General features: G+C 40.8%; 1 protein-coding gene across 2 annotated transcripts; it reads right to left on the reverse strand.

The window, feature by feature from the left end:
- Nucleotides 1-14: 14 nt before the first annotated feature.
- On the reverse strand, nt 15-2,512 carry bcl10 (BCL10 immune signaling adaptor). Of its 2 annotated transcripts, none has more exons than XM_049598563.1 (3): nt 2,226-2,512; nt 1,417-1,705; nt 15-1,305 (listed from the first exon to the last, which is right to left on the reverse strand). In XM_049598563.1, the coding sequence occupies exons 1-3, from the start codon at nt 2,274-2,276 to the stop codon at nt 899-901; spliced, it is 747 nt and encodes a 248-aa protein (XP_049454520.1). In that variant the 5' UTR covers nt 2,277-2,512; the 3' UTR covers nt 15-898. The 2 variants fall into 2 exon arrangements, with proteins under 2 accessions (XP_049454520.1, XP_049454518.1); XM_049598561.1 differs by having other exon boundaries at nt 17-1,308; nt 2,226-2,509.
- Between the last annotated feature and the right edge of the window lie 12,892 nt (nt 2,513-15,404).

Here is a 15,404-nt window from a genome sequence, read left to right on the forward strand (position 1 = left end):
GTTCATATAGAAAACCTTTAGTATGCAACAGATTATTGTACATGACCAGTGAAAAAGTAAAAGTGGGACATAGTTTTTTATTTCACAAAATGCTTTGCGATTCAAGACTTCTGTAGTGACGAAAATGTAAAGCAACTTGTTGTTAACTTAATGCTGAATCCAAACAGAATGAACTAGAAATCACCAACACCACTCTGGTCGAAGGCAGCGTCTCATGAGGTCAGACTGGCTCGTTACACACATAATGCTCAGGTAGTCATTCCAGTGTATTAAACCTTCTCACTGCACCTAAACTGTAGCTGCCGTGTTCTCACACTGAACACTTCAACAGGAAATGGCACCTTTGGTACGAGAGGAGGAGCAGAAAAGGTTACAAGTAGGTGAGTCAGATTTTCTGAGCTCAGTAGTTTTTTGGGTGCGAATCAGGATGTGCGCCACTTATTTTTTGTGGGTAGTTTCAGATTTGAATCATAATTTTGCGAACAGTACTTTATTCAGGCAAACATGTTGTACAGCTGCTTTTAACATTTGAGCAATGGGGCTTATTTAGTTAAATAAAAAATGGGAGTATTGTGGAAAAACATGGGTGTATTCTTAAAACTGTGGTATTATTTTGACCTCATATTCAAGCTAAGTTAAAAATTGGCACCCGTATAAAGCATGTTAAAACAATACTCCAGCCCAGTGATAAATTGTCTCCATTTTCTTTCTTAAAAAGCTGATTGGTATAGCAGTAGTATATCCCACGTACAGCAGTTTCTGCCTAATCAAAGGCAGGTGCAACACCAAAGAGACTGTAAGACAACACTGAGAGTCTGTATATGAGTTGAGTGGCTGAGGATTCAGCTAGTTTGTCCCTTGAACTGCATGACAAGTGTCTTATTATTGAGATGTGTAACTAAAAGATGCTCCTGTGTGATGTTGGAGTGAGAGAGCGTGACCGCAAGGGCTGGAAGTTTGGGTCTCCTCCGCTGCTGGTGCACCCTGGCGCCGCAGCATCTATGTTGGAGGGGGATTCGACTATAACCTCCTCAGGCAGCGGAGGCGCTCCCGGGTCTCCGGGCCTCGGGAGGCTGGAGGAGGTTGTGGAGGAAGCTACGCCGATGCTAGCGCCAGCCACAGATGCCAAGTCTCCGCCTTTCTGTAGCGATGGCAAATTGAGCGAGCCCATTACGTCTGAAGTGGAAGGGCTTCGCTCTCCGTCTGGGTGGAAGAGCAGGGTGGAGTTGTTTGAAAACGTTGAGGGGAAGTCGCAGGTTGTGGTCAGGGTGGAGAGGCTGGTGTCACAGGAGGAACTGGAAGCCCCTGCTGTGGAGCGACAGAAGAGGAGGGGAAAAGTGAGGTGAATTAAAGCATCAAGAACATGTACTAGATTTGAAATACACAACAGATCTCAGTGTGACTTGGATTATTGACCTCTGAGAGCCTCGATCTTCTCGTTTTTGGTCTTTTGCACCTCATCTGTGATCTTGGTGATGATGAAGTTCTGTGAGCGCAACTCCCTTATGGACTCAATCAAGGAATCCAGGCCCCGGGGGTTCTCAGCCAGTATGTCCAACAACATGGCTGTCCTCTTGGTCTGTGTGGTCCTGCAGCTGATTTCCTCAGCGTCATCTCGTGTCAGGATCCTCCGAGAGCGCAGGAAGTCCAGGTGGCGTTCGGCTCGAATCTTGTCGCAGAGGTAGTGCCGCAGTCTGGTCAGCACCTGGAAACCCAGAGCAGCCAGTTAGGAGAAGCAAAATGGGAACAAAGTGAGCTAAACAGGAGGGGTAAGTGATTGCACAGGGTTATGGGAGGCCGAGAATCTGCTGGATTTGACTCAAACAACAACTGCTGTGGGTAACATCCACAAAAGTCTGTCGCAAGTGGTCTGAAATCACTTCTCTAATCTGGTCAGGTTCAGCTCTCAATGGTTTATAGCTGTCTATCCCTGTTTAAGCTTCTGGAAGTGCTTTTGATAAGCCACACTGAGCAAACTCTGTCTGTATTCACAGAATAAAATGCATTCAACATTGTGTTGTCCAATCCCCCAGAGGACTGAGTGTTGATGTGGGCACAGAGAAGGTGTGGTGGGGTATTTCCTCCTTTAACAGGCCTTTAACGCCAAACAAGGTACACATAAAGTGTCGGCAGAGCCATAAATCTGACTACAGTTCCTTCAGACCTCACCTGATCAGAGTTAGTATTCACTCGGAGACAAGATTTGCCTTAAATATCATACTCACGTCTTTTTTAATCTCTGCCATTTCATCTTCAGTGAGGTGAGGAACATCCATCCCTCCTACCCGCAAAGTGTAAATCCAGGTGTTCCGGGTAGCAAATGACGACTAAAATAACTTAACACGACAGTGATAATTAAACAAACTACAAGGATAAATAAACTGTAAGCGTTAACAAACGTGGCTCGTCATTATTTGTCGTTAAAGGTGGCGCATCTACTGTCCATTCAACTTTTTTTTATGATTCGAGAAATCCCCGGACTTCCTGATTCAGTCGGTTTACGTCGACACGAGAAGAAGAAGAGAAGTACACACAGCAGAAGCGTCACTGTCAAACTAAGAGCTGATTCACGTTGTTATGTGTCTGACACAAAAGCCTAAAATAAAGATAAAAACGTCTCTTACAATTTCGGACCAAGCAGTTGTTCAACTTTCCTCGTTTTGTTCGGTTTTAACAGTTTTCAAGTTTCATTTAAAGTTTCTAATACAGGTGAATTGCTGTTACGACTCCGTCCACTGGGTGTCGCTGCCGGCTCTCACAACACATTATCATGCTTAAAGAGAATAGTACTGTACTTTAGTATGATTTTCAGGTACTTATAAATTTGTACTGGAATATTTCAGTTTCATACTATCATCTATTGGATAGCCACATCTAAAATATGGTGCAGTTTGAAGATTAAACTGTCCAGCAGTATACAAAATAGTTGCTTTATATATTATTTATTGAAGCCCTATTGCTGTTTTATTATTTATTTTACCAAATAATTTTTCTTTAACAAGTTTTGTTGTTCATATGTCAATCCACACAATTCTCAGGCACATTAGCAGTTGAAATGTACCTTCTGTATATGGGGCATTCTACTGAATGTGTGCAAAGTTGGGCTGGAAATATTTTGAAATATTTCCAGCCCAACTTTGCACACAGAGTTGGGCTGGAAATATTTTGAAATTTTGTATGTTTTATTTCCAAAACTTTGTACCTATATTGTAACATATGTAAAAGTCACATATCTAGTAAAATTACTGTAAATTTTTAGATCGTATTTTCAGACTGTTTTGGAATGTTTTTCCTCTTCCAAAATTTGTCACTACCGAAACATATAGTATTATATTATACAAAAAAAATATATATCAATCTGTTATGCTTGTTCCTTCCCTTGTTTAAAGATTTAAATTTTTACAAATTTTGACTGAAGGTTTTCACGATTAAATCTATAAAAATTAATATTTTAACAAATTTCGAAGTTCAAATTATAGAATTCTTCAAAATCTAAATGCAGTCTTTCTTTGTAAAATGCATAACGCTGATCAGATTGATTTCAGAGTTAATAATTGATGAAACAGAACATAAATGTAACCAATTAGCATCATAATACTTTAGTTGATAACTCAATATACTTTATTTTTTACAAAACACCCAGTGTTTCGGTAGTGACCATTATACTGTTTTTAAGGTTGCATCATATTTCCTCAGATGTATGCCTTATGGTGGGAATATTACAAAGACAACTGTTTTGTGGTCAATAAATCAATTTAATTTTTGAGAGAGTAGAGTAGAGTAGAGTGAAGAAGAGTATAGTGGAGCAGAGCAGAGCCTAGTATTCTCTTTGGTCATAGTGCGGCACCCCTGTAGCACTTTAGAGGTTTAGTGCCCTGCTCAGAGGCACCTCTGCAGACCCAGTTCTGAAGCTAAGTCCCTACAGACCGAGCTACTGTCACCCTAATAGTGTCAGGTACAGGTACTGGAGTGGCAGTAGCTCAATCTATAGGGACCTGGATTGGGAGCCAGAGGGTTACTGGTTCAAGTTAGTGTCCGGACCAAATATGGAGTGTGAACTGGTAGCTGGAGTTCGCCTTGAGCAAGGAACTGAACACCCAAGTGCTCAGGGTGCCTGTCCATGGGCAGCCCCCTCACTCCAACATCCTTCCATTTAATGCATCTGTAGGCCCTGTTTGTGCAAGTGTGATGATAAACAAAGTTCATCTTGTTCTAGAACTAGATGGACTCACAAGACTGCATGCACATCGGCAATACAGAGAGTGTACAAGGTGGCAAAATGCTCCTCATCCAGCTTTACATACAGTATGTGTCAGCATTCTGATTTAAGTGTTCCTTTAATTTTTTGAGCAGTGTATGTTATGGTTGAAGAAAATACAGTTTACATGTTGTCCAAAGCATGTGTGGGATCAGCTTTGACAATGTATACTGACTGATATAAATGGTGCAGCTCTTAGTAACAGCTCCGCCTGCAAAATGACTCTAAAGGTTAATCAACAGCCCTCCTAAACAGTTTGAATGCAGCCTAAAAAACTGCCAGCTGAGTGCACTTTGTTAGTAGTGTTGGAGGGAGAAGCCTTCATTTAAAGGTATATAATGTTTATTGTTTTTATTGAATTATAATTACTGATACATCAGCAAACTTTGTATTAAAATCTCCTGCTTATATGAATAATAGTGTGATGGTATAAAACAATTAAATAACACCTTTTTGAACAAACAGATAACTGTGGACACAGGGACGAGCAGACGCAGGATCAGAGTCTGATAAATTATGGGATGGGCCTGTCATATGAAACACAGTAGGCAAATGCTGAGGTTAGCACAACAAAAACAAACTGGCATGCCAGTTAGTCACTATGATGAGCAAAAATTAATACACCAGAGCTGGTAGACCTACCTGCTGGTTTCCAATGTGCTGATCAGTTACACTGAACACTGAAATATAAGTAAACATTTTGAGGAATTATACTGTGGTGATGCTGTCAGGAGTGCTGCAGAATGAGGACCATTCCCATATCCCATAGTGGTTGAATGCATACAGTATTTGGGAACACTTTATACTTACTGGACATGTATACTTTCATTACATATCAAAAAGACAAACAAATACATGAAACAACTTAAAACAAATTCAGCTCAAACTGATGCCGCTTGTTATACTTTGTTGAACATTCACAACTAATGAAGTTCCTTAAGTTGGGGAACAAAGACCACACCTTATCTCACAAGGCAATGTCAGACCCAGGCCTACAGGTGTGCCTAACCACTTCTTCTCTTTCTTTTTTCTTTCTCTCTCTTTCAGCACAAGAACAACAGGGAGATGCAATGGAGCCTGAACTCACCCCGCAATGAAACAACCCTCTTACCCTGAGCCTCACCTCCCTGGGTTTTGTAAGCCTTTTCCAGTTCCTTATTTTTAATAAACCAAACACTGAGCTTCCCGATGATGTGGTCTTTGCGTGTGGAAAATGTGCAAATGCAGTATTTGAGAATGATGACCTCACATGTTTTTGTTGCTGTAGTCTGAAGTGAGTCTAAGGTTACACTTTTTCCCGTCCCTATGTCAATGATGAAACTGTGCATTAGAAATGAATTCATTGTAGTAAATAAGTACATAGTGCAAAGACAAAGATATATAAAATAAATATGTCTATAAACTGCTGCTGCTGCTGCTGCTGCTGCTGCTGCTGCTGCTGCTGCTAGCCCAGTGAGCCATTGTGCTGTCACTTAACAGTCATTGGTTGTCACCTGTTGGTCTCCTTCTGTCCCACTGAAAGTAATTAAGAGAACATTAGTTATTAAATCATTACACTCATTACATTATCAATACATATTAGGATGTGATTGCTCTTGACAACCATACAAGACTGAGGACAGAACTGAAAAGATCATTTAAAGCAATAAAAGCAACATGCTGTTTCACCAAGGTAAAGACACACACACACACATTACACATTACACTGTGTAATAATACATTTCTACCACATAATTATGCTGTCGTATACTTATATTGGCCTGTATACATATATAAATACATATCCTTATCCACATCCCTTATATATACACTGTGTACATACTTTGTAATATAACCGTGCAAATTCCAGTGTGCAATATTTTGCCACTTCCTGTGGAATAATATTTGAACATTTCTGTATTTTTACAGTAAAAATACTACACATCATGTGTATTACAATCATCCTGTGCAGCTATTAATCATGAGCATACAATATCTGTTTCGGTGAAAGGTGAATATAGATTTTCTATTATTTTCATTATATGTCATTTGTATTTAGTTTTAATATATTTTATCCTTATTTAGCACTGAATTACTTTCATTCTTTTTTCTATTGCCTCTGCTCTGAGCTGCTGTAACGTGTGAATTTCCGTGGTGTGGGATTAATGAAGTCTTACCTATTGTTAACACTAACACTCAAATATTAGCAAATTTTACTTTTAAAAACACAACATAAAGAAGTAACTGCATATGGCGTGATACACATATATTGTAAATCAATGCAGTTATTGACAGCTACTTGACAAAAATCGGAGTTCTGTCGCTCAGTATTATCAAAGAGCATGGATACCAAGAGGCGAAGCTTCGTTGAATTTTTGCCAACAGCCACTAGGGGCGCTGCCGCCATTTTGGACTGTTGAGCTTGGACTGTTGCGCCCACACAACATGCAAGATGTCAAGGAGAGAGGAGAAAAAAGTGAAAGAAAACAGTGTAGTGCAATTAACTGCAATAACTATCAGTGGAACACCCCGCACCTGGCCTTCCACCGTTTCCCGAAGGATCCCGACAGGTAAGAACTCCTGAGGTGTAAGTTTTAAAGTGTTTTAATAACAATTTAATATGCCAGTTTTGGAGGGAAGATAACACTTGTAAAACTGCACTTGTCACTGCACTGAAACGGGAGTTATAGTAATCACATTGTTATTCACATGGATGAGCTTTTATTTGTTATAATGCTTTTGTTTAATTTAAAATGGTAGAAGACAAAGCAACGGATGAAAAAGAGTTTATCATTAATATATATATATATATATATATATATATATATATATATATAATTTTATTATTACTGTCCATTTATATCAGAACTGATTGCTGTTTTAGCATTAAAATATATCATATTAAAATAGATATTATTATCATCATTATTATTATTACTGTCCCCTTACTGTACAAACTGTAAATAAATCTTTATTCCTGACTATGTGACGTCGCCATCAATGTGTTTCTGGTTAAAATATTGATTTTTTTTTTATATATTTTGTTTTATTTTTTGGTAGATTGGCTTATGGGGTGATTTTTGAAGGAGTAATTAAGTTAATCTTTTCATAAGTGGATGTAATATGTCGCGACGCCATCTAGGCCGTTATTCTTCGTTTTGTTTTTTTTAAAGTCTATATTTTGCTTTACAAAAACGTGAAAAAGCAGCTGTGACCAAGCTATCACGAGGTGAGTAGCATTGTAAGCATAATTAATAGCGATATACTTCAGTTTGTCTGTGTGTTTTTGTATGCAAGCGGGTCTGCTGCGGTCTGCTGACAGTCCAAAATGGCGGCGGTAGGATGAAACCATGGGCGAGTCTGTTGCTATGAGGCGTTCTATTGAGCTCCGCCTCTTGGTATCCATGCTCTTTGGTTTGGCTCGCTGGGAGCAGGCTGGGAGAGTGACGTTACTGATGACGTTACACGCCGGTTCAGGAAGTGGTTCGAGTATTGGCGCGATTTATGAACATATATTTATCACAATGGATACGCTCACACGTCGTGGGTTAGTGTGTGACGTAGAGGTGCGTTTTGTTATACTGCTGCTTATTCAGTAACATTATTACACGTGTTTTATGTTTGCAATGTAGTGTACTGTAGTTTTCTCCAAAGCAGAAATTGTTTCTAAAAGGAGGAATGTTCAGAACCCCAGCACAGTGGAACATATTTTGTTTCTGAATTAAAATGAATAAAGACCTTAAGCTGCACAAGCACATTCACTGCCTTCTTCATGTTCACACACACATTCACTGCCTTCTTCATGTTCACACACACACTCACTGCCTTCTTCATGTTCACACACACAGTCACTGCCTTCTTCATGTTCACACACACAGTCACTGCCTTCTTCATGTTCACACATTCACTGCCTTCTTCATGTTCACACACACACTCTGTAACTGTGTTGTACTTTGTGTCTGTGTGGGTGTTCAATGCAGTGACACTGTGGTGGGAGAATACCACAAAACATCTGTTTCATTTTTGAATTTAGTAAGTTGATCTGAGCATGATGTAAAGTGAGATCAAATACAGTATACATTCAGGTTTGAGTTTGAGTGGAAAATGTGGAATGCCTTTCATAAAAATGTATTGTTATAGTGTTGTTGATTATTTGCTCTCTGATAATATATACATTTTTGTAACATTTGTCCTGTTCACAGGAGAAACCATAACATTGTACCCAACAGGACACCAGCTTCAGGAGAGACAACTTCTCATCTCAGCAGGAAATCCACTCAGTTGAAGGTACAAAATATTATAATGTCTGAACTGTTCACTTTCCTAACAACATATCTGTCACTAAAAATGAACCAGTAGAAATTATTGCTTTCTCACTACTTTTAGTTTTGCTGGTCATCAAGCCGTTGTGCAGTTTTAATCCACTTAGCTTGTACTATCACCAAAAGTAAAGTGCTAAAATAGGCTTATGATAACTTCAGGAAAAGCTGTTTATTTACCGGCATGTCTCCCTCCGGAAAGACACAGGTGACATCATTGTCCGCCGGTGTCAGAAGCAAATATTTAAGTGGTTTTAAAAGTCTGAAAGTATCTAAGCAGCAGTCACTGACTGGATCTATAGACTTAATATTAGAATCCTTTCATATCGCACACTGTGCAAATTTTGTCTGCAGACTGCCAACTGACCCAGACTGGTGTAGCACACACGTGTTGGTTTTTTCAACCCAAGTAAGTGGAGTTTTTTTTTTTTCCAGATTGAAGGCCCTTTTTTATGTCTCGGAGACATTCATTTCAGAGACTTCAGCCGTCTCCATAGGTGTTGTGGGTCCATCAGGGAAAGACTCCTGTTTGCGTGCATCTAGTCTCTCTAGTCTCTCTCCGGCAAACCCCGGAGATCTTGCCTCCGGAGGAAGAGCGGAAGAGCCCTGGTTTCCGGTTGTAGGCTGTTTGTAGTCCGCGTGATATTGACCAATCACGTTTCAGCAGGCTGCAGTCGTTGCCAGATTAAACACTCCATGCGGTGAACTAACGAGGCGGAACATAACTGGCGTCACTGCAAGCTCTGAATCCATCGCAATGGTTCCGCATATTTACTTAACGGAAGTTGGAAATTCGCCTCCTCCGCCCAAATCAAACCGGAATGCCAAAAAATTGGGGGTCTGCCCCCAGAGGCTGTATCGCCGTCTGCCGGAAGTCAGACGCTGAATACAGCCAATGGGTTCCGAGAATGGTGTGGATCATCCTCAGGTGGGAGTATGTCCTCAGAGACCTTAGCTTTGTTCAGGTCTTCAAAAGTAAGATCATGAGGGAGAGACTCATGGTGTGGCCTCTCCTCTTGTCGGGCTCTTTTTCTGGATGGATCAGAATTGTCCTCTCTCTCAGTCTTGAGCTTCACTGAGAGCTCATGGGTGAGAGAGATCTGAATATTTAATTGTGACATCAGCTCCCCTGTCTGTGTCCAAAAAGATGTCTGATTAGCCAGGGCATTTTGTCGGAGGATTCTAATCTCTGCCATTTTTACCACGAGGGTGTCGTGCTCAGGACGCCCTCCTGAGCCTTGATTTCGCTGTCACGCTCACGCTGAATAAGTTCAGCCTGTTGCCTCAATGCGAGGAGTTCTGAGCCTTACGGTCACGTCATGGTGTAAAACCCTCGTCCTCTCCACTTCTTCTTGGAGAAGCTTGTTCCTTTGCCGCTCCACATCAAGTTCAACTGTGAAGTTATCCTGATGTCACTGATGATGTCACAGGCCACTCACCCTGCTTGCAGATGGAGGAGCCCACGCAGGTCCTCCACTAGTCATGGGATTTCTTGTTGACATGTGAGGGCTGGTTCTTTTGCTCTCGTTCACTGAACGAGAACGGAACTGGCTCGTTCACTCTAAAGAGCCGGTTCAAAGACTTGGATCGTTCGTGAATGTCACATCACTATCCTCCACTGCCACAGACAAAGGAGAAGAGACAAAGTGTGGCAGTTGAAAGGGCTGCAATGTTTTGATGTGAGTGACTTCTCTCTTCTCCCTTGCCCTCCGGCCGTAATGTCGCTGATGATGTCACTTGTCCTGTTTGCAGACAAAAAGGAGACTTGCCAGTTCCTTGAAATCAATGATTCCTGATCTCACCGTGGCAACAGCCACATCATTCCATGATGTGGAATGATGTTCGATGACGAACAGTGTTTCCAGGGAACACTAAAAAATTTCCCATTTCCCATTCATGCCTGTTGTCAGATTGGTGAAGATGTTCCTGTGGCACAGTAAATGGCACAATTGTGACGTAATTGAACCATGTAATGTTACTACTGAAATGATCTCAGTCTTTCTAGATTGAGTGTGCTGCCATTACAACCATGGCCAGATGGATGAAACAAGGAACAGATAATATCACCGGGTAAGTTAAAATATCAGCACCAAACTGATTTCAAACTAATTAGAAATCACTCAAAACATAAAGCTCCAACTGTTGATTCAGTCTGTAGAATAGTGTAGAATAAAGAGGAAACAAAAACGCTGCCTGCGACTTCAAACCAAATATGTAACCATTTATTGTCAGAATCATCCTTTCAATACATAACACAGCTAATACAGATAAAAAACAAGATACCAGTATTGTGTCAAAGATCCACTGTCAGTCAGATGGTTGCGTAGAGAAAAATACAACAAGTTTTTATCTCGTGAAAACCACCATGTGGTCGTCATTCAGGGGAAAAATAGAGGGCAAAGACTTGTATAAAATGTACAGCCACGTGATTATATAACATATGTATATATATTTATATATATAACATTGCACATTATACCAAAAAAAAACAAAACAAAGAAACCACACATGGAAAATAAAATAAGTGTACACAATATACAACAAGGCACTGTGGAAGAAACCTGCACACGCGTCTTTGGATGGATCTGCCGCCTGCGGAGCTCCAGTGAAATGTTGTTGTAGGAATGTTACACTGCAAACAGTCCAACTGAGCAAGTCATACAAACTAAAATCTGACTGATCACATCAAAATCATTCATGTACTTCTTATAGTGTTTCAATCATTGAAGTGTGAGTTACTTTAAGGGGAAGTGCGTAACGCTTTAAAGCACTTATATGTTCTGTAAAAGGTGTGGTGTGGATAACGTACTCAACCAGAAGAACCATCACTTATCTCTCTCCAAACATTACAAAAAAAGCCCAAAACTATCTAATGTGATGTGATCGATGGCTGCAAGCTCCTGTGGTTTAAAGGGAATGTTTGTGTTGCTGCAATTCAAAGATAACAATTGTGACGTGTCATTTTGGGGCTGATTAAAAACATTTTCTAATGAGTTCCTGGTTCCTATAAAGTGTAATTTCTGTATTTTTCCAGCCTTGTTCCTAATTTTCCATGTTTTTGTGTCTGAGTGACTGCTGGGAAAATTTTAAAAATTGGTCCATTATTGAGCGAGAGCGAAGCAACATTATGGAAAGGATCCCTACAGAGATAGACCTTTTTGTTAAAGAGTTGGATCATTTCTGTTTAACTAGAAACAGCCCTGAAATCGCTATCGTCAAACCCACCAGACTCCATTTCAATAAGTGGTAATTTTATCATCTTAACACGCACTTTATTTAAGTCAACAGAGACGAAATAAAACTCACAAAAGCAGTCTTCGTTTGTCTTCCCACTGTTTCAACATCACCAACTCAAGAGAAAACTGCTCTTGATTGGTCAGGACCTCACCAGAGTTCGTTTGAAACTAGACTGAGACGACCTCTTTAAGAAGGTCGAGTGTGATTGCTGTATTCACACCTGCCCAAACGAACCGCATAAGGGGCAAACGATTTGTTTGTTGAACTGAACCAAACGGGAGACTGTTTCTGGATTAAATAACAGGAATGTTAGATTTTTGTTCATCTGCAGAACTCTGTTGACAAACTTCTATCATCTCACAGAAAGAATAGACGGCTTTACAAACCAACCATAGTTCTTTGGAAACTTAGAACTAGCTCCAATCCAAAACACTTCTCAAAACCGTGCACTTATTAGATTTGAAACTAACATATCTAGCCACACCAGGTCCAGTCTCTTGCAGGCGTATCACTTTGACTATTGACACTTCAAATCTGTCTAAATTCAACATTGCTAAGGAAATGCAGAGGTGTTTGCAGTGATAAACGTGATGCAGTTGTCTTGGCGCACGCTTATTGGTGTTAAAAACCTAATAGACTAGCTTGAATGATTTGCGTAGCTGGGCGGACTCTGCAGTGTAAAAGTACATTGGCAGTTAAAGGGAATAGGGAGCACCTTCCAGATTGCGGTTACACTGGAACAAGAGTGGCATCGATAAGACAAAGGCTGATCCGAGTTCAGTTCGTCCTGCTTTAGTTTGTACAGGCACTTGTGTGACCTTCGAAGTCACCGGCAAATCAATTAACACAATCAATCACAAACTTGAAATGCTTGAGACGATTACAGTTGCATATTATTTACAGTCAACAGATCATCCTGGAGAAAGTCTGAATAGAAGGTCTAGTCCCAGAGTTTTTCAAAGCAGAGGAAAAGGCTTGTAGGCTTTAACTATTTTCTTTATCTTCTCTGCTGTGTTTTTTTTTTTTGTACATTCAGAAATGTAGACACACACCTCTCTTGAAACTCACATTCTCACACACTAACACACACAAAGAAAAACCTCAGTAACAAATAGCCCCATCCTGCAGCAACAGTCCTTGTAGTGCCACAGCACATTAGCATCAGAGAGAGATGAACGGTTTAATTCCAAAACAAGACACATCCACACTAACAGAGTAAACTGACTAAATGAGGACTGATGAGAAAATAAGATTCAGCTGGTTTTCTTTGGTCTGAGAATCAGTGAATTTGCCCAGGAGGAAAAGTTTTGATCAATTGTTCCTGTTGCATATTTTGTTCTTGTCCATTCGTTGTGTCCTCAAATTACTAGATCAGTTACCTTCATTCTATTTGTTCTGGTCAATGCTATGGGCCACTTCAGCGCAGTTTTATTTTGATATTCGACTAAGAGACTTGGATACTCTTCTGGGTTTTGCTGTTAAACACAACATTGTGTTACCTTAGACCAGGGGTTCCCAACTGGTTGGTCGTTGGTCCATTCTGAATGGACTGCAAGTGTCTTGCAAACGTGTCAAGTTTGTAAAATAATTCTTTATTTTTTAAGTACAGTGAATTTCCGGCACAGACCTTTTATTTTGAAGTGCTGTTTCTTGCTGTAGAGTAAATGACTAATGGACAGCTACTTGAGTGACAGCAAATTAGCTTGACAACGTGGCCAAACGCAAGTATGACGCTGAATATATAAAACTGTGTGGACCTTGAACTTGACCAGTTGGGAACCACTGATCTTAGATCATCCCTTAAATACACTTTGTGAAAACTTAGATCATTTTATAGATGCTATACCACGCATAAAACCTTAGATTCAAGGTTCTCGAGCCTTTCGTGGCTTTAGTGTTGGTACTTTAGGATATTCAGGTTGATTTATCAATTTTTCCTCATGATAACTTGACCTAGTCGCCACAAAAAATGTTGGCATTGTAGGTTTCTGCAAACCTTTTTATACATTCGTACTTGAATATGTGACAGATACATTGAAACGTTACATTTCAAATTTCTTTCTTTACGTTTCAACAATGCTATGGTTGATGCGCAGTTAAGTTTAAGCACAGAAACTGCTTGGATATGGTTGGGGAAAATGTTTTGGCTTAACATACCTGGTTTCGGTGGCACAACCCCTACTGGAAACACAACGATGCAAAATACACGATGCAAGTCCGGCAAGAAATGCAATGATGTCTTGAAAAACAACCACTTTTTAAAGCTATAGTGCGTAACTTCTGTCGCCTCCCAGTGGATAATGCGTTATTACAACTAATAAGCCGGCGGCACTTCCATGTACACAGAGTAACACTCGCCAGTTGCCACACACCATGTACACAGAGTAAAGGCCCGAACATACTCGGGTGGAACGTATGCAGAACCGACTCCGCGGAGGTCCGCGCGGACTCAAAGCGGACGTCCGCAAGCCCTGTGCGCAAAAAAGCTTAGATTTTACGACTGCGCGGACTCCGCTCCGTGCACCAGTGACTGCTCGGCATGTATTTTTCACATCGTGGGGATTTTTCACGGGCATTTTTACAGGAAACTACAACGCGGAAGTGCGTTCGACTATGAAAGCCCGAATGACTGCGGACATTCCTCGCGGAGTCTGTTCCGCGTACGTTCCGCCTGAGTATGTTCTGGCCTTAACACTTGCCTTTGTGGTAGGATCCACTTCTGAACCGTGTCTCGACCTGCTTTCTCTTTCTACCTGCGCTCTACCTCTTGCTATGACACTCTCCGCCCTTCCTCCCCCTCCCTTCTTGTTGTGAGGAAGCATTTCCTGTGTGCCAGCGCAGGAATGTCGCCGGTCGACACGCATACTAAAAATGATATATATTGAAAAATACCACAAGATGTTAGAGGAGCCAATCGGCTTAATCAGCATTGTGTCATCTCCTCTAGTAGTGGCTTGGGTGAAATGGACACTTACGGACCTGTAGAAGTTACGCACCATAGCTTTAAGGCACTATCCCCGGTTGAAAAACAGTGACGGGTTGCTACAAAGCACTCATGTCAAGTGACTAAAAGCTGATAAAAACACAGCGACAGGTCCCTAAATAAACAACTAGTTTGGTGGCCTTGAACTGTGGTCTGCACCTTGGCTGGTATCCCCTCAACCTCCTAGTGAGTCAGCTCATATACTGCGTCACTTTAGAAATGTTGCTTGATATGTATGAAATATACAATTGTAACGCATTTGTGATTTGCAGACATGTACAATACCAAGATTTTCTTCTTATGGCGACGGAGCTGGATAAAACTGTTCAAATTGTTCATACTCTGTGTGTGAAATTTAGCAGAGTGGACCCATTGTACCAGCCTGAAATGAATGTTTCTTTTTAAGTCCTGGTCTGTCAGATGTGGATGTTTTATGTTTTGGAATGAAACCAGTCCAAAAAATAATTTGGGCTAATTAACATTAAGAGCTTTGTGGTTTGTCTCCAGCATTCACAGAGTCAGTCTGAGTGTCAAATGTCTGAGCTGCTCTCTTCAGAGCGCCAGGATGGGCGTCCATGCACGGCCAGCAGCGACCACGCTCGACCCTCTGCAGCTCTCCGGCAAGCGG

Source organism: Epinephelus fuscoguttatus, linkage group LG15, assembly GCF_011397635.1.
Source record: "Epinephelus fuscoguttatus linkage group LG15, E.fuscoguttatus.final_Chr_v1".
NCBI classification, from domain to species: Eukaryota; Metazoa; Chordata; class Actinopteri; order Perciformes; family Serranidae; genus Epinephelus; species Epinephelus fuscoguttatus.

What these genes read in the sequence shown, in the direction of transcription:
- bcl10 (XM_049598561.1), bottom strand. Translation starts at nt 2,276, where the DNA reads ATGGATGTTCCTCACCTCACTGAAGATGAAATGGCAGAGATTAAAAAA. An exon ending in TGGCAGAGATTAAAAAAGAC is followed by an intron (nt 1,706 to 2,225) that starts GTGAGTATGATA and finishes CTGGGTTTCCAG; the next exon opens with GTGCTGACCAGACTGCGGCA. An exon ending in GAAGATCGAGGCTCTCAGAG is followed by an intron (nt 1,309 to 1,416) that starts GTCAATAATCCA and finishes GTCGCTCCACAG; the next exon opens with CAGGGGCTTCCAGTTCCTCC.